The sequence below is a fragment of the Myodes glareolus genome, chromosome 11, assembly GCF_982192425.1.
Source record: "Myodes glareolus chromosome 11, mMyoGla1.1, whole genome shotgun sequence".
In the NCBI taxonomy this organism is placed as follows: Eukaryota; Metazoa; Chordata; class Mammalia; order Rodentia; family Cricetidae; genus Myodes; species Myodes glareolus.
In genome coordinates this window covers 90057915-90083302 of record NC_142036.1, presented here as the reverse complement: position 1 = coordinate 90083302, position 25388 = coordinate 90057915, and the positions used below count along the sequence as shown (strand labels likewise).

The 25388-nt window shown below is 37.8% G+C and overlaps 1 protein-coding gene across 1 annotated transcript; it reads right to left on the bottom strand.

The window, feature by feature from the left end:
* Positions 1 to 1952: 1952 nt before the first annotated feature.
* On the bottom strand, positions 1953 to 25008 carry Dld (dihydrolipoamide dehydrogenase). Its single transcript, XM_048415468.3, has 14 exons — positions 24850 to 25008; positions 23147 to 23225; positions 19850 to 19929; positions 19162 to 19230; positions 18577 to 18646; positions 17199 to 17299; positions 14069 to 14212; positions 13272 to 13373; positions 7087 to 7277; positions 5763 to 5933; positions 4429 to 4618; positions 3902 to 4039; positions 2767 to 2856; positions 1953 to 2669 (listed from the first exon to the last, which is right to left on the bottom strand). Exons 1-14 carry the CDS (start codon positions 24886 to 24888, stop codon positions 2604 to 2606), a joined length of 1530 nt encoding a protein of 509 aa, XP_048271425.1. The 5' UTR covers positions 24889 to 25008; the 3' UTR covers positions 1953 to 2603.
* Between the last annotated feature and the right edge of the window lie 380 nt (positions 25009 to 25388).

Here is a 25388-nt window from a genome sequence, read left to right as displayed (position 1 = left end):
CCAGAGCATAAAGAAAATCATTAGCACAAAATAGATGTGTGCTGACTACATAGTAGCTGAAAGAGAAGGCTAACAGCCCAACCTTCTGTTCTCCACACACTCTTCTTAGACCCCCATATCTGACATAGGTGCAAATAAAGCTCCGCATCAATAAAGGTTATGTAAATAGCTATAAAACAAGGCAATTTCCTTCTTGTCTAAGGCAACTGATTATCTCTTTCATCTAAAATAAGAGTCCTAGTAAATACCAAAACAACCACACCTTACTATGTCTGGTTCATCTATTAAAAGATGAATAAATAAAAAAATAACACACACTCCCCATGTCTTTTCCACCAAAAGCCCATATACATACATACATACATACACATACACACACACACTAAATCAGCTCAGTGAATAGGGCTGTTCATATAAGGTCCTTGCATAATACTTCAAACACTGAGAGTTGAGCAGATTACAGCAAGGAGACTTTTAAAGCTTGTTTTACTGTTAGGCCTTTATTCACCCAGATTTTATTTATATTCTCATATATGAGAATCCTTCAGTTAGACAACTATTACTTTTATATACCTGCATAGCTAGGAGATCATATTAAATTATGTTTTACTATTTCCAAATTAGAAAATTCCATGAGAGGAGGGGGCATGTTTGGGATTTAAATAAACCATTTAAAAATACACAGACTTCACTCCCCCAATGACAAATTAGCACAAACGCTCTGCTAGCTGCAAATTCTGAACAAAAAAGTATGAAGGCACCACAAACACAGAGTAGCAAAGCAGAGTGTCCTGGTTTTTAAATAAGCTTTCATTTGAAAATTAAAAGCCAACTTTCTATAGTTAAATAACCAGAATTTGAGAAAAACATAAAGAGAAAATGTTAGAAATTCCCCAACTCGGTAGAATTCTGGTACAAGACAAAACTTCAAACAATTTCAGCTGCAAACTACTATCAAACAAAAGAGTTTAGAGTTGAGCCAATTTAACTGCCTGATTAAAGGAAAAATGCATTTATAGAGAGAGGTCTGTGAGTGAATCCAGCCTTGACAATGTAGTCATTACCCTAACAGTCCTAAAACCATTAGGCATTTTTTTTAAAAAATAGTGGAAGTACAGCCTGAAAACTAGTGAAATCTTTCCTTTGAACTACAATTCCAACAGGTGGTGGTGGCTCACACCGAGGCAGAGGCAGGCATATCTCTGTGAGTTTGAGGCCAGCCTGGTCTATAGAGTGAGTTCCAGGACAGCCAGGGCTACACAGAGAAACCCTGTCGAGAAAAACCAAAACAAAAAAAACGGCAATTCCATTGTGCAACAATATTAAAGCATCTGAATGGTCATAGTACTTGCATTTGTTTTACAGATGGATCACCAAATGTTTAGCCCGTACGTCATACAATATTATTAGAATCATTATTCCAAGTTTGCTTAAGTCAAATGAGTATCTTGTTTGTATATTCATAAGTAATTTACAATTTTCTTTTTAGAAAACTGTATGTAAAATTTAGGAGCTACTCAAATTTAGATGTAATTATATATATAAAGTTCATGACTATTCTTAATTATATATATAAAGCTCATGGCTATTCTTGAAATAATTATTTTAACATTTTGCCATTTAGTAGCATCGGTAAATACAATTTTGTAGCACTTTATTTATTTATTTATTTATTTATTTATTTTAAGATTTTGAGGCAGGGCTTCTCTGTGTATTCCTAACTATCCTGGAAATTGCCCTACAGACCAGCCTGGCCTCGAACAAAAAGATATACTTGCCTCTCTCTCCTGAGTACTGGAACTAAAATCATGTGATACCACTGACCAGCTTTGTTGCACAATGTGAAAACATTCAGTGCTGTAAAAGTGGTAAAGAATAAAAAAATAAAAGACAATCAGAGGTAGTTAAAATAATTAGAACCATCTTAATATACACTCAAAATAACCAGTAAATAAATATTAAGACATGTTTATTTTGGTATCTTCATTTCCTGGTATAATCATGAGTCTCCACTTAATAGTTTTGTATACAGAATCTTCATTTGGGCAACTGAATGCCCTTTAGACTTACAAGTCTTACTACAACCTCAAAATACGTAATCCTATCTCTAAACTACCAGGAATTCGGGAGTTAAATAAAATGAGAGACAATCACTTTTATTTACATAAGTTGTACATATTTGAATCTTGTTCTAATCACTGACTCGTTTCCAATATGAAAACCAAATTTAACTTCGTCAGTTTTCTTGAAGCTGTTCACATGAATTATCCAGCTCCTTCCTTGTGAACAGATTCACCTCCACTGAATTAGAGATAAAATCCATTAATGCCAATTCAGTGAAGTTGAATCTCACAGACGGAATAAAAACACAAGTCAAAAACTTTCCAGGATGCTACTATATGTAGCTTTCTGTCCACATTAATACACTGGAACAAAATATTTAAAATATAGGTACAAGGTTATTCCATTCTGTTTAAACCTACTAAATACCTTCCAGAAGTTTCATAATTTCATCCTACAAATTCCTAAAACTGAGAGATAATCCTGTTCAAAAATGTAACCTTGACCAAAGCTTCCAGATTTTAGGAAAAACAATCTTCTAATTAAAAGTTGATTGGTTTGCCAAAAGATGCAGCCAGGTTTGCTTCTCTAAAAGCCTCGGATAAGGTCTGCAAGGAAAGCAATAGACAATTAAACATGAAATGGTTGTGAGACAAAAGAAAACTTGGGTAGTCATTAAGTCTGTGAATGTTGTGCAATAATTACCGGATGTGCATGGCAGACTCTAGCTATATCTTCACAAGAAGCTCCATATTCCAAAGCCAGGGCAGCTTCATTCACCATTTCTCCAGCACCCTTTAAAATTAAAAAGCAATTATGTTTCCAAGGCAAAAATAACAATATGCTATGATTAACAAATCAGGTTTTTAGGCTGTCAAACCTTAAATTTTCTAAACTTCTGCTTATTATTACAACAGTTGGAGAAGTCAGACAAGAAAATCTTATGAGAAAATGTAACAGAGTAGCTTGGGTTTTGGAGCCAAATGGCCTAGGTTCTGCCACTTTGCAATTTTATGTATTTCATGCAATTTCTTTGTTTAAAAATTAGCAACTCTCCCATAACACTGTGAGTGAAATATTAACAACAAGTTTTAAGTTGTGAGAAGTGGCATAGGAAGCATTCAAATCTGTTAAGTTTACTGTTCTGCCCACTTATCAGGGAATATACACTTCATATTCACCGAAACCTAAGCTTTCCCTCAGGAAGTAACATTTGGGTTGAGAACATGCAGAAGTCTGGAAGCAGAGTGCTCTATACCAACGGTATAATATGCATATACACAGGCCCCAAACTGCAAACCAAATTTGGCCTGCTATAAAAAACGAAGAAAGCTCACTTTACATGGTAAGAAATTAAAGAGTAGGGCTGTAGAGAGGATTTAGCAGTTAAGCACTGGCTGCTCCTGCAAAGGACTCAGGTTCGATTCTCAGCATCCACATTATGGCTCATAACTCTAGTTCCACTGGATCTGATTCCGGTCCTAGCCTCAGCAGGCATTGTGTTAATGCAGTACACAGATATGCATGCAGGCAAACACCCATACACATAAAATAAAGCTTAAAAAAGAATGAGTAAAGACGATGATCAGAAAGATAAGGTCAGAATGGAGGGTGTAACCAGAATCAGCACAGCCTCATCCTTACAATCTGGTTGTCAGGCATCACTGGTGGGTTTTAGGCAAAGCAACTATGCAAGTGCTGTTGTGATCCACTGCTAAAGGCAAACTTTCAATGGCAATAATAAGCAACAACAGAATGGAAACAGCAAGTGTACTAAATTTTACCTATTAAATGATCCCCAGAAATCTTACTGGGATTTCTCTGACTTTGCAATACTTACTGGTCCCAGAATATGTGCTCCCAGTACTCGATCTGTTGACTTCTGTCCCAGAATCTTCACCATGCCATCCGTGTCAGCATTTGTCTTAGCTCTACTGTTTGCAGCAAAGGGGAACTTACCAACTTTGTACTCAATACCCTGTGGAGAACAAACAAAAAGTTGGTTCCTATTAGTGAAATCATCTTCACTACTATTGCTGACAAATCAAAAGAGTAAATATTCCCTTATGATCCTAACAAAAGAACAAATACCTAAGCTCTAATATTCTAAAGAGTTACTAAAGGCAAAGATGTAGGGCTTTTTTTGGTTGTTGCCGTTGTTTTCATTTTGTTTTTTTGAGACAGGGTTTCTTTATGTAGCTCTGGCTATCCTGAAACTCATTCTGTACACTAAGCTGGCCTTGAACACAGAGATCTGCCTGCCTTTGCCTTCCGAGTGCTAGGATCAAAGGCATGCGCCACCATGCCTGGCAAGATGTGTTTTCTAGTCACTGGTGCCATTAGTTCGAATCCCATGCTTAGGATTACCTCTTCTTTCAATTGTTCTTCTGATTTGCCAACCCAAGCAACCTCAGGGTGTGTGTAGATCACCGACGGCACACAATTATAGTCGATGTGCACGGCACCGCCAGCCATTCCTTCAACACAGATGATGCCTTCGTCTTCTGCTTTGTGAGCCAACATTGGACCAGCAACCACATCCCCAATAGCATAGATACTACCAGAACAAAGAAACACAGTAAACTTCTAAAATCTAAAGAGGTTAGTTATAACACAGAAACATATTTCTAGCTAGTAAGTCACCAAAAAGACAATCAAATGCAGCCCTTCAAACACCAGAGTTAAGTATCTAATCTTTGAGCCACCAAAAATTAAATTAATTATATTTAAACAGTCTTATTTTCAAAATAGTGTTTGAAATAAATTTAAAATTATTAAAAATGGTCAACACTTGAGAGCCTAAGAAAGATAGGATCACATGAATCTAGTTTAAGACTAGCCTGGAACATAGAGCAAAATTTCATCTCTAAATAAATAGTTGAAATGGAAATAAAATATTTTTAATTATAAATATTAGTAAGTGATGTTAGAGAGATGGCTCAGCAGTTAGGAGCACTAGCTGGTCTTCCACAGGACCCAGGTTCAATTTGCACCATCTACATGGCAGCTCACAGCAGCCTGTTAACTTCAGTTCTAGGGTATCTGACACCCTCATGCACACAAAACAACAATGCACATTAAAAAAAAAAATTTAGCAATTGGGGATGGAGAGATGGATCAGTGGTTAACAGCACTGGTTGTTCTTGAAGAATACCTGGATTCAATTCCCAGCACCCACACAGTGGCTCACAGCTGCCTTGTAATTCCTATTCCACGGGATCTAATATCCTCTTCTTACCTCCACAGGGACCAGGCACTTTACGCGGCAAACAGATATACATGTAGGTAAAACATTCAAACCATAAAAATAATGATATAAATTATTTGTAATTAAAGGATTTAAGAAGTCTTCATTACTATCACTTTTAGCTTGGTAAAATTATTAGGGTAGAAATGCTACTATGTATTCCAGCCAGGCGGTAGTGGCACAGCCTTTAATCCCAGCACTCCGAAGGCAGAGGCAGGCGGAACTCTGTGAGTCTGAGGATAGCTTGGCCTACAGAGTGAGTTCCAGGACAGCCCAGGGCTGTTACACAGAGAAACCCTGTCTCAAAAAAACAAACAAACAAAAGAAATGCTACATATTCCTTTACAACACACATATGCCTCTTTATGTGTCATTTTTTATCTTTATAGAGAGCCAAAAAATATTATTATGCACATAACATTTTAATGAAGAAAACAGATAATTATCAACTTACTTTGGAATTTTAGTTTGGAATCTGGTGTTGACTGGAATTCTACCTCTGGGATCTAGTTCAATTCCAAGCTCCTCTAGTCCCAAATTCTGAGTAAAGGGCCGTCGACCGATACAAACCAGGAGCACATCACAAGTGATAACTTCAGCTTTACCACCAGAAGCAGCTTCAACACTAAATAATCAACAGTGGTAACTGTTAAACACGAACCTGCATTGGCAGCTGAAAGGAGCCATGATATTTCTACTATCTTTATTTAATCATAAACATGAATCATAAAAATCAAACATTCAAATTCTTAAAAAGTTTATTCTTAAAATCGTATAAAACCACATAGTGTTAACACAGTAGTAAAAACATAGGTCTCGCCAGGTGGTGGTGGCACACACCTTTAATCCCAACACTTGTGAGGCAGAGGCAAGCAGAACTCTGAGTTCGAGGCCAGCCTGGTTTACAAGAGCTAATTCCAGGACAGGTTCCAAAGCTACAGAGAAACCCTACCTTAAAAAACCAAAAAAAAAACCAAAAAAAAAAAAAAAAAAAAAAAGAAGAAGAAGAAGAAGAAGAAGAAGAAAGAAAGAAAGAAAGAAAGAAAAAGAAAAGAACAAAAGAAAAAAATAGCTGAGGGTGTAGCTTAGTGGTGGAGTACTTGCTGAGAATGCTTGGGATTTGGTCCCCAATACTGTAAAAAACGTAAAAGATAAGCTGGGCAGTGGTGATTCACTCCTTAAATCCCAGTACTTGGGAGGCAGAGCCAAGAGGAACTCTGATTCTAGGCCAGCCTGGTCTATAGAGCAAGTTCCAGGACAGCCAGGGAGGAGTCTTGAAAACAAGACAAAACCCTGTCTTGAAAAGCCCTCCACCACACACACACACACACACACACACACACACACACACACACACACATACACACAAAGACTTTAGAAAGACACATGCTCAAGTATTGATTGGCTCCATCTATCACCAACTGCAAGACTGTGAAGAAGTTACTTTGTTAACTAGGTAAGGATTTAATGAGTTCCATATATATATATATGCTATCAATTTAAGTAATACTATCATTAAATTTCCCGTGTTACCTGTCTGAAAGTGCTGCATAAATTTTACTAAACACAAGGGTCTTTAAATTTTATGAACATATACAATGAAAAACATATCACAACGAGACTAGCTGATTAGGTTCTTTTAGTATCAACTTATTCATAAATTTTAACTGGCTAATTTGATGGGCAATACTGTGTAATACATTTGTTAATCTGAAAATGTGTGTAATTTTTTGAGACAAGTCAGGATGATTTGTCAAAAACAAATGCAGCATACTTACGACACATCAATTTTTCCATCTGACTTCTTGGTGGCACCAGTAACTTTTGTATTCAGTTTAAACTTAAATCCTTGCTTTTGAAGAATCCGTTGGAAATTTTTAGATATCTCCATATCAATTCCAATTCCACCCACGTGACCTAAAAATTCAACTGCTGTCACATCTGCACCAAGTCTTTGCCAAACTGAACCCTGAAATTAATTTTTAAGAAAAGTCATAAAAAAGTTTCCAAAGCAACATTTGCTAATTATTGCAAATAATTTATTGTATTGTCTTCTTCACAAATGTTTATGGGAAGCTCTAGAGGTTAAAGGAAAGGAAAAACAGATAATTTTATCTATTCACCTATTCCACATTTACTGGGCACCTACTTATTACAGTCCAAGTACCACTATAACAGCTAAATGACTGCTATAGCATCTGTTACTAAATGACAAAACTTGGTATTTCTGGGGATTTTACAATATGGTAGAGGAAGGGAACAAATAATTAAACTTCATGCTAGAGGAATAAAGTGCCACGAGAAAGAGAGAAGACAGAGTCGGGGCCTTTAGACAGTATGGTTACAGATGCTTCAGTCTGAGTAACATTTACACAAAGGAGTAAAGGAAGTGAACTATAGCAGTGACTGAGAGAAGACTGTTTAGGGCAGAGGAGAAGAGTAAATACAAGAGTCCTGAGATTAAATAAGTATGATATTGATCTCACTGGCTTCAAAGTTGTAAATCCAGGATTGGGCCCAGTTCTGAACCTGGGTTAATAAATCTCTCAGCCTTCATCACAGCAGCTTCTTTGTGCAGTAGATGGTGATTAATACAGAAACATACAAGTGGTCACTGTGCAGAAAAATAGAGGCTATGAAGTGCCCAGCTCTAAATCTGTAACACATCCCCTCACCCAGGGCTCAGGAATCACTGCAGAAACTGGGATAAAAAGATTTTAAGAGCCATAAGTAGTAGACGAACATCTAGCAAAACAGTATTTTCTGGTCATGACAAGGCTGTTGTACACAGGAACGCCTAACAATTATAACTGCATGCATAAGACCCAAATAAAATTAAGACAGTCACTATCTCAGCATGGACAGGAAAGGAGCTTAAAAAAAAAATTCCACCCATAGGTGAGAAGCTATTGGCAATTGACAGTGCTGGGGGAGGTATGGTAAGCTTTCTTCAAGGATGGAGCACCAAAAAAAGCTACCATGCTCGGGTAGATGGCCCTATACCTATGTACATACAGACAACACTAAATGGATTCAGTTAATTTAAAAGAGGACACATGAAGTTGAGAGGAGAAAGTGATGGACGGGATACAAGAAAATCTGGAGTGGAGTGAATGGAGGGTGGGCATGTAAGAAATTCTCAAACAATTAAAAAAAGGAAATATATTTTTACTACTAATAATCACTAAGGTCTGCAAACTATTAAGCTGGCTGTGAAAATAATTTCTCAATAAAGGAGAAATGCTTCTTATGTTTGTACTAAAATATTGACTTAAATAAAATACTGCTTTTTAACAAGTAGTATGGCTTTGACTTCTCAATGATTCACTATCAAACAACATAAAATTTGAAGTCAGGAGTAGGAGTAGAGTTCAGTTGCAGAATGCTTGCCTGTAAAGTGCAAGGTTCAAGTTCTAACCCTAGCACTGGAAAAAAAGCAAAAAGGTAGCCTTTTAAAAATATACTATTTAACATTTCATATTAAAATCATCCAGTAAGTTTAAATGGCAAGATTATCTTTCTAATAAAGTTAGATTTACAGTCATTTACAAATTCCATGCATTTTTATGATGAGAATGCGCAGAAGAGAAGGTACCATTGGGCTATGAAAAATCCACAAATAAATATAAACAAAATTATCTCAAAATGAATCATGGCTGTAATACCCAAGACCAAAACTTTCAGAACAAAGCACAAGAGGTGCCTTTTGTGACCCCAAGTCAGAAAAAGATACAAAAACAGAGCACAGTCTTCTTCCCAGCAACCAAGAGGTAGAGGCTGGGAAATCATGGCTTTCAGACCAACCTGACTACACAGTTAAGATTGTATCTCAAAAACAAACAGGCAACTACTAAGCTAGTTTTGAAACGTAGTCACTGTATATCTACTGAGAAATAATAAACGCTAAACATGAATACTTACTATATACCATTAATGTGCTGGATATTAAGGACACATGGTGAACAAAACAGCTATGACCTCTGTCTTTGGGTTCATGATTTAACGAAATCAAAGGGATCGGGTAATATCAAGGGAGTAAGATAAATTATAAGAAACAGAACAAATGGCAATAGCACCAAAGAACCTCCGCTCTCATGAAGTGAGGCTTAAAATACTGCAAGAACTGAGAACTGAGAAATATCCCACCAGGTGCACTTGAGGGGCTGAGGTGGGCTCTATAAGCTCCAGGCCAGCCATGGATACACAGTGAGATGCATCTTAAAAACCAAACCAAACTAAACAAAACAAACATAAAAAGAACTATTTCAGAAAGAATGTTTACCAGTAGGTATAATGTTTGCTCAGAACTAATATTCTGATATAACCAAAACACAGGAAGAAGAAGAAGAGTTGGCCCATAGAGCTGGAGAAATAAATCAGTAGTACAAAGGGCTTATCCTCAAAAAACAGTAACATTATATTTTCCTAACAGTCATTCAAAGACTTCAGCTAGGTAAGAAGGGACATGATTAAACGTATGTTTAGAGCCGCTGTGAAGACCAGTGGCTATAATTAGAAGTTAAAGTCAGGAAGGCCTAAAGTATTGGCCTGAACTATGATCAAAGTAAGTGACTTTCACTGGAACCCAGCGAATGACTATGGAACAAGAGATCAAAATCAGGGGTAACTCCTAGAGCTCTTATGGATGCCTCTACAAGAATAAGTAATAGCAGACACACTGAAGAAGAAAATGTTACATGAGAAATGAGTGTGGCTTTGTTGGTAGGAAAATGAAGAGAAAAAAGTACTACTATAACTGAATAGAACACCTATGAAAAACATTAAGTGGAGATAATGTGTATTTAAAAATAAAAATCTAGCTGGGTGGTAGTGGCGCACGCCTTTAATCCCAGAACTCAGGAAGCAAAGGCAGGTGGATCTCTGAGTTCGAGGCCAGCCTGGTATATAAGAGCTAGTTCCAGGATAGGCTCCAAAGCTACAGAGAAACCCTGTTTCAAAAAACCAAAATAAATAAGTAAATAAATAAAAATCGAGAAATAGAGAGTCTTAAGCTATAGATTTTATGAGTCCTTGGGTAAATGGGATGACAGTGAAAAGAACACTTTGTGGGGAGATCAACAGGGTCAAGAGAGAAACTAGCAATGGAATCTAGAGCAACACAATTAAAGGGAATCTGAGTATTTTTTTAAAAGGTAACCCAGAGGATAGATGAAAATCCAGCACAGGATAGTGTGAGAAGCTAGGAAACTTTCTAAGGCAAGAAATCGCAAAGCCGACAGCTACCGAGCACAGCAGCAAAGAAAACAATCCAGTGGACTGATTTGTGTCCTTTTCAGGAGCAATTTCTTAGCACAAGAGGCCATGGTCTGAGGATTAAGTAGGTGATGAAACAGAACATGAACTCTTTTGAAAAATTTGATGAAGAAAAGAACGTGACAGGGAATTTAGTAACTGAAGGACAAGCTCACAAGAGGACTTATTCACACAAACATAATCATGTGTCTGCAAGGAAATGCACCTGAACATGTGTGACACCCAGGTAAACAGAGGCATGTTCAACTGTCAATCAAAAGGAAAATAGCCATGAGTCCTAAGACTCGGGTGGCAGAGACAAGAGTACTAGGCCAGTCTGATCTACGTGTATATTCTAAGCCTATCTGGGTTATATGAGACTCTCTCTGAATGGGGGAGGAGGGTGTAGAAAGTAGACCAAGTTTAAAGAAAGAAGAGAAAAAAACCTACAAAACTAAGTCACTGTGAAGGCAGAAAAACATGTAATAAAGTATGAAAGAAAGGTGAAGAGATTAGTCTTAGGGAAAATGGTATTTTCACAGCAGCAGGAAGAACAAAAGCATTTCATCCCATGCTCTCTCCTATGTATTTATTACTCAGGAAGACAATGTGCCAGCAGAGGTACAACAATAGTGGGAAATTAAATGGCCATGGCAGAGAGCAGAACTCAGCTAGGGAAATAATTGCTCAGCCAGGCTGAGGTTATGTTGATATCTGTGATTTCAATAAGAATTTAATACAGGCACCAATCTGAAGGGGCTACTTTCCTCCAGCGGCAGAAGATAGCAAAGGAAGACCGACAGCCAAATTCAACCAAGACAATAGTTTTTGGTTTTGTTTTTTCCCCAAGCATGTATGTCAGAAAAGTAAAGTAAGTCAACCAAGCCTGATGGAAGAGCAGGCCTGTAATCCTCTTACCCAGGGGGCAGATACAAGGATATCATATGTCCAATGTCTACTTGGGCTACCAAGTGAATTAAAAGGCCAGCTTTGGCAACTTACTGAAAAGTTCTGACTCAAAATAAAAAGGAAGGAGAGGGCTGGGGATATAGGTTAGTAGTGCAGTGCTTGGTTGAAGCATGTATTAACAACTAACACTAGTCCCTATGTTCAATCCCCAGTATAAAATAAGGCTAAAGTGACTCACTTAAGAGAACTTAGAACAGTTAAAAGTAATAGAATGTGGAATCTAAACTGATCGAGAAATCAGTCAAGATAGGAAAACACAGATCACACACACACACAAAAAAAAAACTACTGAATTTCTGAACTAGAAAAATCAAGCTAATTAGAGTGGGAGTAATTAAGAGAAGCATGTGATCAGGATAAGTCTGAGCTGAGGACAGCAGAGGTAGAGCAATCCGACAGTAAGATGTGATGGTCCTGCAAGAGGACACCTGAAATAAAGGGAAAGATTTGTTACAAATATGTGGAAACTTGCTAAGTAGATAAAAGGAGAACAAAGCAGATGGAAGGTATAAAATACTATTGTGCTCAAACTATAAGTCCTTTGGCATTTCTAAAACATATGTTAGAGAGAAGAGAAGAGTCACTGCATACACTATCTCAAGGAGTGTGGGCTTTAATGGAATGCAATTTGCTCAGAATGAGAACTATTTTTCAGTATGTTGAGGGTTATCAGATTTAAAAAGATCCAATGATCAGAAAGGGTGAGAAAACAAAGAAACAGACTATAAAACAAAGGACATACTAAAGACAAATGATTACTAAATAAGTTACGTTGGAAGAAAAAGTATATTAGCTATTACTAGAAGTTTTAAGCAAAATTCAATGCTGACTGACTTAAAATGTTATATACAGAATCAAACAGAGGTAGGGTTTTGTTTTTTGTTATTTTTTTTAAGATTTTAAAATTTTATATGAATGGGTGCTTGCCTACATTACATCTAGGCACCAAGTTTTGCGGTTTTAGGTTTCTTTTCTTTCTTTCTTTCTTTCTTTCTTTCTTTCTTTCTTTCTTTCTCTTTCTTCCTTCCTTCCTTCCTTCCTTCCTTCCTTCCTTCCTTCCTTCCTTCCTTCCTTTCTTTGTTTCTTTCTTTTTTCAAGACAGGGTTTCTCTGTGGCTTTGGAGCATGTCCTGGAACTAGCTCTTCTAGATCAGGCTGCCCTTGAACTCACAGAGATCTGCCTGCCTCTGCCTTCTGAGAGCTGGGATTAAAGGTGTGCGCCACAAAGGCTGGCTGGGTTTTCTTTTTTAAGATTTTTAAAATTTTTTATAAATGGGTGTTTCTCTACATGTATGCCTGGGCATCATGCATATACCGGTACCCTCAAGCCAGAAGAGGGCACAGATCCCCTAGGAGTTACATAATGCTAAAAGTCACCATATGATAACTGAACCCAGGTCCTCTGCAAGAGAAGCAAGTACTCTTAACCACTGAGCCATTTTTTCTGTCTACTACTTTTAACATGCCCAATCTTGTCTTTTTTTTTTAGAGCGAGAGATTTGATTTTTAATTATGTGTGCATGTGTATGTGGGTATGTGCACATAAGTATAGATGGTGAACTCCTAGAGCTGGAGTTGAGGTGGTTGTGACCTGCTTGATAAGGGTGCTGGGAACTGAACTCTTCCAGGTCCCCTGGAAGAACAGGATGTGTTGTTAACCACTGGGCTAACTCTCCAGCCTCCCAAGTGGTTTTAAGCCCCTTTCAACTCCACAGAGGTAATATAAGAAAGATACTACTCACCAATTCTACACCAATTACTCCTGCACCAATAACAACCAACTTCTCTGGGACTTTTTTTAAGGATAAAGCTCCTGTAGATGAAACTATAGTATCTTCATCAATCTATAAGAAAAGCAAAATCAACAAAGCGAAATTACTAGGAAAAACCTAGTAAGTTATAAACTGATTTCATGTCATAAAAGATTATGTCATGGCTTCCACACATTACAATTTCATCAACTCTCATTAAAAATGCTAATTTGAAATTTTATCATTTGATAATCCAAAATAAAAATGGTTCATTTTAACTTTATATTATGCGTTTTATTGTGTATACATGTATATGTGTGTGGAAGCAAAAGGTTAACCTCAGCCATCACCCAGGAGTCTGGCTAGAATTACAAGCCCATGCCACCATGACCAGCTGTTTACACAGGTGTGTAACAAGCACTTTATCAACTGGGTGATCTCACCAGCTCTTTTTCTGAGATAGTCTCACTGGGTAGTCCTCACTGCTAGACCAGTTTAGCACTGATCTTGTAGCAATCTCCCTGCTCTTCCTCCTAAATGCTGGGATTACAGACACTCACCACCATGCCTAAGGTTTACCTGCATACTGAACTCTAATATATTATAAAATGTTCTATATCTGATCATAATCACTGCAAAATGGGAAGTAACTCTGCAAAGCTAAATGGTTGCCTAATTACAGTGTTTCAGTCAGTAATCACTCATTTATAAACAGAACAAATTTATTTTAAAAAAAAACCCTATTTTGTAAGAAAGGTTATAAGAGATGAATTAGAAGACATACATACCGTGATTCCAGGAAAAGGAGTGACCTCTGAACCTGTAGCTATAAGGATGTTTTTTGTACCAATAACCTGAGTGCTGCCATCGGCTTTTGTAGCTGTGACCTGATTTTTGCCAGTTATCTTTCCAAATCCATTGACGTGAACAACCTTTATAAAATAATATTTATATGCTTAAAATGTTTTTCTGATAGAAATAACAGGAACAATACTCTAGATAACACAGAACATAAAATACTTCCTTAATAATACTTAACACATATAGCAGCAAAAACACTGTCTTATGGACATCTGCTTCAGGGTAGTGTTACTTTGGATTTTGTTCTTTGTATGATTTGGATGATGATAAATGCATTACATCATTTTTTCCAATGTTTAATCACTATTTTAAATTAAGTATCACATAGCAGGCCAAGATCATAGAGCATCACTCTAAAAGCATAAAGATTTCATTGGTGTAGGAGGTTCTTCTGTTCATGTGTTGCTTTCATTGGTTAATGAATAAAGAAACTCATGAACAGAAGAACCTCCTACACCATTTCCCCTTTTCTGTTTAAACAAAAAGGAAGGCTTTAAACTTAGTAAAATTACATAAAACAAGTATCAAATAAGAATTACAGTTATAATACTTACATTTACTTTAACTTTTATTATAACTAAGGAAAACTATAACTATCTATTCTTCAACTCCATCAAAGACTCCAGAAGGATATAATATTACCTAAGTACATTATAAACAACTTCCAAAACTCTAGAGTTGACAGAGACATCTCACTGCCTGGACATTTAACCAAAGTTCTTCTGTACCGTTGGGGCATTCATCTTCAGCCTACAGGTCCATAGTACCCAGCAGACTTTTCCATGAAGCTGGAAATTTCAAAGGCAGTTCAGTCACTTTCTTCTGTGTCCTGCAGAACATCTCGCAGACTCTTTCACGAAGCAGGAACCCCAAAGGAACATCTCACCTCTAGGTAAGTTCAGCAGTCTCTCTGTGGGTACTGCATGTCCAGTGAAGCAGTCCAGGCAAGGGCAGTTTCTTGCCCACATGGTTATCAAACTCCATAAAGAGCCTCTTCGATGCCCATCTTCCTCTTGAAGTAGCTGATGCTGGCAGGAGCAGACGTGTCTCATTGTCATGAAAAGCCCTAAGTTATTAAAACATTTAAATGCCATATTCTGTAGTCTTTGAAAGATATGAAGAATGGCTATCCATCTGAAATATATCTAAGCACATCTAGAAAATCTAACATGACTACAAGTTTGAATATTATAGAAGATTATCTATTAACCTATATTTCTTAATTATACATTACATTTTTAAATGAACACAATCGCAACACCTTAATCAAGTTCAGAAATACATATACATATAACAAAATTGACCTTAAATTTATATCAATAAACCAAGATTCATACCAACGCAAATTATTCATATCTATATCATTTACCCCTTTAAATGTAAAAGAACATTTATAAACAATATTTGGGAATATGGGCGTAGATTTATCCATACTGCTTCGTGCTGATTGGGGGCGCTGTTAATCAATTCTTTCATGGTATATCCTGTGTGCAAGGTTTATCTCAGTCAGCAGTTGGGCAAAGTAATTTTTTTTTTGAGGGTGTTCACGGTGACCTTTCAGGATGCCTTGGTCCATGAAACCATATTGGTGTAGAAGCAATCCACAGGTTCTCATCTTCTGTGAAAACAAAAGAAGAACCTTCTTTCCAAAGCAACTTATCCTTAGACTCAAATTTAGAAGTCATGATACCTTTATAATATACATGCTGGTTTAGCTTAGTAGCCCATACAATGAAATGTCTCTCTGTACTTAGTTCCTATAGTCAAAAAATTCAAAGAAAACACAATAATATACAGAATCCAGACTCCCTGTAAATTTCCCATTTTTACACGGCTTGTTTTTCTATGACTATCTGTACTCTGTCTCTTTAAAGACTTTACCCTTTTTTTAAAGCATTAACTCTATTTTATGACTCTCTATACTCTTTTCTTTCTCTCTCCCAAGCCTATGTACATTTATTTAACACTGTGGCCCATATAGAGGTTGTTTATTTCTGAATCTGTCCTATTGTGAATCTATAATTCTTTACTGTCTAGAAGAGCTTTTAAAATGCTAAGCAGCTTGGTTGCAGCTGCTCTGGATGTTGGCTCCGCCTCTCTCCAATTTTAAAATGGTGGAAGCACCACCAGTGCTAGTTCTGGGGCCACCAGGCAGGAGCCACGCTCAGCAGTCCAACCCCGAGAATGAGCGTGCAACACATAAACCCTTTTTATCTGAGTTACAGCCAAATTTGCCATGCAGAGCACTGCGCAGCCTGGAAACATCTCTCTGTATGGCAGCGGGAATCCGCCATGCCCTCCGACCTGCCCGACCTGCCCAAGCCTAGTAGACCTGATCCCACCGCCTGCCCGTGCAGGAAGAACTGAGCTACGAGCAAGTCTCAGCTACATTCCTCCCAACCCCAAGTGGGCACACAAACACCCAGGCCCACAAATGTTCCATAGCCAGAGTTTGCACAGGCAGCAGGGCCCAGGAAGCCTCATTTTAAAATAGAGTGGCTTTTTTTTCCTGCTGCTATTGCTCTGCTGCACACTGCCAGCAAACAGCAAAAAGTTGTGTTAAACGCTTGTTTTTTCTTTTTCTAGAATTTTTCTAAGCTTTCTTAGGTTTTACGTGGAGTAAATGGCCACGTTGAGCCACCAATTGTCACATGGCAATGGCCACTTGTTTGTCCTGACCGCCCGGCTAGCTTACACCTGAAATAACCACACAAAAACTATATTCATTAAAACACTGCTTGGTCCATTAGCTCTAGTTTCTTATTGGCTAATTCTTCATCTTAATTTAACTCATTACTCTTAATCTGCATATCACCACACGACTGTGGCTTACCCACAAGAATCTAACCAGTGTCCTTCTCAGGCCGAAGATCCATGGCGTCTCTCACTCTGCCCTTCTTCCCAGCATTCAGTTCTGTCTTCTCTGCCTACCTAAGTTCTGCCCTATCAGGCCCAAAGCAGTTTCTTTATTGATTAACCAATGAAAGCAACACATGAACAGAAAAACCTCTGACACCATTTCACGCCTGTCACTCTGAGCACTGAACACCGACTGACCTTATTTTGTTTGAACAGGTGGGCAATTCCCCCTGTTAAGGCTTTCACTGCAGAACTCTTCTGTTCCATCATCTTCTCTAAATTCAAGCGAACTTCTGACACTGAAATTTATTAAAAATCTTGTCATTATTTAAACTCTGAGAGCAATGCTTTCAGCTAATCAAGATCTGAAAATATTCGTCTTAATGTTGATAAACTATATAAACGACAGTATTCACTTTTAAATTTTAATAACTGTCATAACCACAGTCAGAAAAGCTAAATCATCAAATCACAGTAACAGACCCTATCAAGCACTGTTAAATGTACCTCTATGCCAAAAATGCAGACCAAAATAAAAATGTTCTATTCCATTACAACATTCTACAAGTAATTTATGATGGTTATTAGTCTAAAAGATAGTTAAATAAAAATGGCAAAATCACCTGAAATTATAAAGACAAATGTTAAAATTTCATGAAACAAAACAATAAAGTATCTATTTGAACACTTCAAAATACAAAAGCTTTATATAATGAGTTTAGTTTAATCAACTAAATTTTAATTAACTCAGAATACTGAAGCAACAATATAAGATAAAAATGTTCAACTCAACAGAACTTAGATGAAAATACCAATCAGTCCATGTAGTCAACACAAATACAGACTCTTAGACATCTCTGACTGACGAAAGTCACCAAGCTAAAAGGCAAAGTTTGCCTATAATGCAAGTCTTCTGACTATCCCATGTCTTCTAACATCATGGTACTTTCACAAAGTGTGATATATTTACTGCAGTATATACACATCATTTATATGCTGACTCCCTACACAATCTCTTTCAGAAACCTATTACTGCTTAAAAAAAAATGCCACCAAGTACATTAAGTCTACCTTCTGGAAGTTTCTGTCAAATACAACTAGAAAAAAAAGGGCGTAAAAACAGCCCTCCAAAACATGGTAAAGACAATACAGACTAAATGCAAATGTTATAAACAATCCTCTTTTCTCACTAAACCTCTCCTTTCTCTCTCTCTCCTCTAGCTCTTACTGTTCTTTCAACCACCAACAACTCAAGGCAGGCCTGCTCTCCTTCCTTCAGTCTTACCCGTCAATAGCCAAGTGCTCAGGAATCAAGCCTTAGCCTTTCCCACATTCAAAAGTTGTGTGGGAAAGATGAAAACTGACTCTTCACTGGCACCGAAAGATAGAACTTAGGAAAAGCTCGCAAAGGTACAGAAGCTGTCATGGTAGAATTCTGAACCTAAGTGTTCTTATGCAAATCTCTCTAAATTTTGAGATATTTATCTCGCTCATCGTTGAATAAACATCTGTTCACACATCTTAGCAAGAAGAGTCAAGCATGACTGGTACTTCTAACTATAAAAAGTATACTTACTTTCAATTCCCCTAGATGCAAAATCTTTCCCATGGGCCATATGGTAATAATGAGAATTATTCAGTAAAGCCTAAAAGAAGTAAGGCAAATTTACCAAGTACTCATAAACAGACTCTATAACGAACTTACAAAATGACATTTTCTATTTAGAATAGTACATACTATGATACAAATTCATCGTTCCTTCTCACACAATTAGCATAAGATAAACAATAGTGACTAAAACACACACAAAGAATAAAAAACAAAACAAAGTTATTATCTTTAAATGTAAAACGAAAAGAACACATTTCAAGGTGGCAGGTCAAAGGGCAAAAACAACAACAAAAAATTGCTAACTATCTTTTCACTGGCAGTGGAAAGCTAAAGAAAGAACAAAACCAAAACACTGGTGTCTGGAGAAGGAGGACTCTCAGAACGTATGGTAGGCTGTGACAGCACTCAATGGTTTACAAAGGAAAAAGTCTTATACTCAAATTCCTTTTATGGCACTGTATTAGATTACCAATCTAGTCTCAATACATCTCTGCAGTCAGTAGTAGCTAATGAAAAACAATCTTTGCAGCATTTGAAACACATGCTCACCTTTGAAGGAATGCAACCCACATTCAAACACGTTCCACCTAGTGTTTCATTCTTCTCAATGCAGACTGTCTACAGTCAAAGAGAACATTACTTAATTACATGTAAATACATATTTCTTTCACTAAAGTTCAAAATATACATGTCTAAATTGCTCTGCAAAGCAAGCTACTCAAGTTGTGCTTTTTCAGACTAAAAACCCTTTGAAATCTATCATCTGAATCATAAAAAAATGAGGCTAACACCAGAGTGAATTGTTTTAAAATGATTTTTGTTCAATATTACCACATATGTGTTTTTACTGTTATCACTATATTCCAAATGTATTTAGAAATCAAAATGAAGTATTTCAGAAGAAAATTAATTGATTTTTTATACTACAACCAATAAAGCTCATTAGTCACAGATTTGCAAATAATCTATAGTTAAAAAATAACTTCCTGAGCCAGAGAGGTGACTCAAGACCTAAGTTTAATTCCCAGAACCCAATGGCATTCATAACTGTCTGCAAAGACTTTAAAGCCCCTTTCAGGCCTCTGTTGGTCCTGCAGGGCACAAAAACATACATGCCCAAATGCATAAGGCTTAAAAAAAACTTTTCTAACTATTTCCCATGTGCAAAACTTTTTGTTGCTAAAATAAGTTTGGCTCATAATAAAACAAAGCAACTTCTATACTGGGTGTATCTTACCTTAAAGCCTAACTGGGCAGCTTTGATGGCAGCAACATATCCTCCAGGGCCAGAGCCAATCACTGTCACATCAGCATCAACTACAAGAGGAGATTGATACAAAACGGTAAATAACATTTATTAAAAACTCTCCAAATAATCAGCATGTTCTACACAGCATTATTTTGCTCCAAGAAATTTGATATTCTTTGATGCAACTAAAAATGGTACAAATTTTGAAATCCCACTTCTATTCATTATAGCATATGCAAATACAACTAAGTCCTAGAATACAAACCTTATATCCAGCTGCCACTTACTAGGGATCATATACCAAATAACATAACTCTTCTGTAATATGAGGAAGAAAAGGACAACATAAACATAGCATTTTCAAGAAAAAATAAGAGGTTCAGAAATGAACTAGTTTAGAAATGACTAGCCCAAATTATCTAGTAATTAAGCAGAGACAAACTAAGCTATTTTTTTTTTCGCCCTGGTTTTTCGAGATTGGGTTTCTCTGTAGCTTTGAAGGCTGTCCTGCAACTAGGTCTTGTAGGCTGGCCTCTAACTCACAGAGATCCACCTGCCTCTGCCTCCCAAGTACTGGGATTAAAAGCGTGCGCCACCACCGCCTGGCACAAACTAAGTTTTTTGACTCTACATCTGTTTTTTTTTAATTAATATAATCCCATTCTTTAGTTTCAACCTTCATAAGTTAAATTCCCAAAGAGCAAAGCTTTAAACCATTAGCAACATGACTTTGGGTGAGTAATCTGACCTGCTTCGCTTTAACACTTGATTTGCAAAATAATCACAGGAAAAAAAAATTATAGTCATAAAACAGAATTTTGAGGACTAAAAGTAGTTTGTAAACTGTCAATGGCCTTAACCTCTAAGCTATCTTGCAAGCTTCTCCTATAAATATGCCATACCCCAAATTGCTCATCATCTGAAATCCTGAACTAAAATTATTCACTTTCTGATCATCATCTTAAAAACTTTTAGTCCTCAAGAATAAAATAAGGACTAAAACAAATCTGGGTTCGGGGCTGAAGAGATGGCTCAGTGGTTAAGAGCACTAACTGCTCTTCCAGAGGACCTGAGTTTGATTCCCAGCACCCACATGGAGGTACACAACCTTCTGTGAGAATAGCTATACCACCAAAATAGAAACAAACAATCTCAATGTAATATCCATCAAAATTTCAATGTAACCTTTAACAAAAATAAAATAAATAAATAGAAGAATAAGAAAAGAAAAAACAAAAACTTCTAAAACTCACATGGGAGCACCAAAGACCCCAGATAGTCAAAGTAATTCTGAGGAAAAAGAGCAACACCAACACTATCATAATTTCTATACTATAGAGTCATAGCAAAAAAACAAGGGGGTGGGGTACTGGTGTGTGCACACACCCACAAGACAGACATGCACACCAACGGAACAGAATATGAATACAGAAATAAAACTATGCAACTACAGAGCTGGGGAAACTAGATATCCATACAGAAAAGACGGAACTAGAGTCTTATTTCTTACAAAGCTCAAAGTGGACTAACGACCCTCACATACGACTCTGGCACTGCTAAAGGAAAATACTTCAGGACAGGATGAACAAAGATTTTTCTGAAAAGTGCAGCCACAGTCCAGAAAATAACATCAAGGACCAACAAACAGCCAGGCAGCGGTGGCATACGCCTTTAATGCCAGCACTTGGGGTGGGGTGGGGGGCACAGAAAAAGGGATCTTTGAGTTCAAGGCCAGCCTGGTCTACAGAGCAAGTTCCAGGAGAGCCAGGGATATACAAAGAAACCAAAGCTAGAGAGTTCCCGAGAACTAGCTATACAGGTGACAAAAGATTGATTGATATCTAAGACAAAGAATTCAAAAAATCAAAACAAAAATCATCTAAAAATAAACAGACAGTTCTCATGGAGGAATTCTGCTCAAAGGTTTGTTCAGCTTGCTTTCTTACAATAGCTCACAACTACCTGCTACAGTGGATTTGACCCTTCCACATCAAGAAGACAATGCCCACAGACAAATCTGATGGAAATAATTTCTCAAATGAAGGTCCCTCTTCCCAAGTGACTCTGGTTCATATCATGTAGACAAGAACTAACTAGCATAGTTCCACTCCATTAAAATCTGAGTGCCTGCTCAAAGATTGCAGAGAAACTAGAAAGCAACAAATAAATCTTAACATTCTCCTATTATATGAGACCCAAGGCTGTTCTGTGACCTCCACAAATCAACTGTGGCACACACACAGGTACTCACACACTTAAACATATACAAAATTGAAGAGTAAAAATATTTTAAAGTTTAAATTTTATGGATGAGTCCAATAAACAGATCACTTCAAATATTTTTTGTACTAAGAAGTTAAATGCCTCACTAAAAGCCCATTTATCCCATTCCAAATGCTTATTAAAAATACATATATTTGCAGGGCAGTGGTGGCGCACACCTTTAATCCCAGCACTTGGTAGACAGAGGCAGGTGAATCTCTGAGTTCGAGGCCAGCCTGGTCTACGGAGTGACCAAGACAGTCAGGCCTGTTACACAGAGAAACCCTGTCTCGAAAAAACAAACAAAAAAACCCAAAACATATATTCTATAGAAAATTCAAAACTTCAAGAAAGCATTAAGAAAATTATACACCATACAGCTCCCTTTTATGTATATAATGGTAGTCTTAAAAAAAATCGTTCAAGATGTCAAATGTCATCATTGTCACGAAGTTTTGAGGCAACCAACACAATCTGACCCAGTAGACAAAATTAATTCTTAAAAGCTGTAATCATATGAAACTGCTCATCTCAAAACCCACCTGTGGGTCTCTATTGCACCTGAAGTAAAACCCACACCACCTTATCTGGCTTAGAAGTGTTCCATGATCTGAGCCCTGCCTATAATTTTATTTTGGGGGACTTTGTACATCCACTTAGTCTTCTTGCTTTTCCTGGGGGCTCACAAATTAAGTTCCACTTCAGACCTTTCTTACTGAAGCAACCTTTCACTCCTCCATCCCCTCTCAAACACCTCGCCTTTCCTTGACATCCTCTCTAGGTTCCTAGTAAATTGTTTTCACTTTCAATTACTTCTCCAAACACTTGTCACTTATGTATTGCTCTTAAGAATGGATGCTACCTTGTTTACCTCTTGTAACTAAGTGTTCAATCAACAGTAAACTAATTTATAGATTAATTCTAACACAGAAAACAGTTACTCTAACACTTGATTTCTTTTACATAAAAATAAAAAGGAACTGTGAACTAATCTGATTGAAAACTGCTGCATCAAGTACTTACTTGGTTGATCTGCATAAGTTCTTAAAGGCACTGAAGAAACTCCTTGTAAGCCATGAGATATCCGATTGAAATGGCCTCTCTAGAAAAAAAAAATAAGACAAAGAAAACTTTCCTGTTAATTAAAACATAATTTTTACAACTGGCTGGTCAGATAGTTGGATAAAGAAGGCTCCTGCGAACAAACTGACTTCCCAAATTCAATCCCTGGGAATCATATGATGAAAGAAATGATTTCCAAAAAGTTGTGCTCTAACCTTCGCACATGCACACTCTAGCTAGCATGTTCATGTCTAGACACATGCATTCAAATACATAAATGTAACTTAGAAGTTTGATGAAAACAAACTGGGGCAAATGGATCAAGGACTTTCCGTTACCACACAGGGTATACTATCAATTTTCCCTCTTTTTCAATAATATTAAACTTTCACAATCTTACCTTGCTAGATCTGCCTTATTAAGAATATTCAATGCATTGTCCTATCTTAAACTTAATGAAATGTACTCACTGGCTTACAATTTTACTAAAGTTTCAGAAAGCATGGCTAGTTTTAATGCCAAGAATCATTTTAGTATTCTAATTAAAAGTCTGAAACTTTGAGTTCAGTTATTTAAATACTTCAACAACAATCATTTCACTTGTCATGCGTTCTAACGCATTAAGTCTGTAATCACTACATTTATGAAGATGTTCTTGAGCCACTAATATGAGCAGAAAACTAAACTAGGAATTTACCAATAGTGTCAGTGCACCCACATTCTGGAAGTCCCACAAACTACAACATACTCTCACACTCTCTAAACACTTATGCCTACCATTTCTTAAGACCAGTGAAACAAAGAAACCAACAGAGTTCCACCTGCTATCATGGCGAGCAAATCAATGGAAGGCAATGACAATATATACTCTGATGTAGCAATGTCCTTTACTTGGAGGCAATCTCTGCACTTGCGATCAAGTCAGCCAACCAAAGAAGAGCAAGCTGTCTGTACTGAGTTTTAGTCCCGGCTCAGATTCTCCCTAAAAGAACATTTTGCATGTTACATTAATTATTGAGGACGCAGACAACTCAGGGTGAAATAAGAATCTGATCTCTGTATTATCTCTAAAGTACTCGCGCTACCCTGCCACGACGCTGCATACATTGTTTGGAAGAATCTAACTGACAGGTGAAACGGGAAAGTGGTTTGGACGATAGACCAATGCAAAATTGAAAGAAAAAAAAAAAAAGCCCCAAGGCCTGGAGGATGCCAAGGGCACTAGTTTAGAGACGCGAAAGCAGATAGGACCGTAGAGCAACACCCAAGGCTGTGTAGGGGCTGACCACGTCTGGGCCACCCGCGTCTCAAGGTTACCTACCCCGCGCAGGAAAGTAGGCCTGGTCTGAGCTGGGATGAGGCAAAAGGTATAAAGGGGCATACAGCGGGTGAGAGGGCTGATTTGCTCGTTCCCGTGCCCGGGTAAAAACCTAGGCCTCTAGGCCCACGTACGGAAGTGGGGTGTGGGGCTGCGGGCAGTCATTCCCCAGCCGGGCCCTTCCCGGCCCGGGCCCGCGCCCGCGCTACCCGCTGCCTCAAGAGGCCGGGCTGAACCGGCACAGAGGCGGGGCTGCGGTCGTTCCCAGCGTCAGGCCGCGTCCAGACCCATGAGCGGGCATCTCGGCGCCCCTGGCCTAGTAGCTCCACACGCAGGCGGCCCTCACCTTGGCCAAGGAGCAGTACACACGACTCCAGCTCTGCATCTTCCCGTGGTCCTGACCCTACCGACAAGGATTTCACCTCCGCTTAGCGGCTGGTAGGTTTAGCCAAGGTCTCCCTGCTCTGCGCATGCGCGAGAGCAGTACGTCATCGCCCAGAAGCAGCGCGATTGGCCCGAGCGGCGGAGGCGCTCTGCTCCTTCGTCGTACACTGTCGTAAAGAAAGCCATGCTTAGTGGCAACTGGGAGTTTGGAGAGTGTTGCCAAAGTATCTAGAGTAGAGGTGCAATTAAATTGGAAGACAGGCTAAAATAAAAATGTTTGCCCAGTGAAGCCTACAGAAAGTAAAGTTTAAATAAGAAAGAAAATTTGACAAGCTCATGGTTGTGTTAGGCATTCGTGGACACTTCCCAAAGACTTTATCTCACTTTACAAAAACCGTATGAAGTATTTTCATTTTCTGGATGGAGCCCTGGGAACTTAAAGAAAACAATTGAGAGATAACTACATCCTTGTGGACAAAGACATTGATCTTAACTACTGAT

Coding starts and splice junctions, on each gene's coding strand:
- Dld (XM_048415468.3), bottom strand. CDS start 24,888: ATGCAGAGCTGGAGTCGTGTGTACTGCTCCTTGGCCAAG. Junction 23,226..24,849: donor TGTACTGCTCCTTGGCCAAG/GTGAGGGCCGCC, acceptor TTTTTTTTCTAG/AGAGGCCATTTCAATCGGAT. Junction 17,300..18,576: donor TGCATCTAGGGGAATTGAAA/GTAAGTATACTT, acceptor AATAAATTTCAG/TGTCAGAAGTTCGCTTGAAT.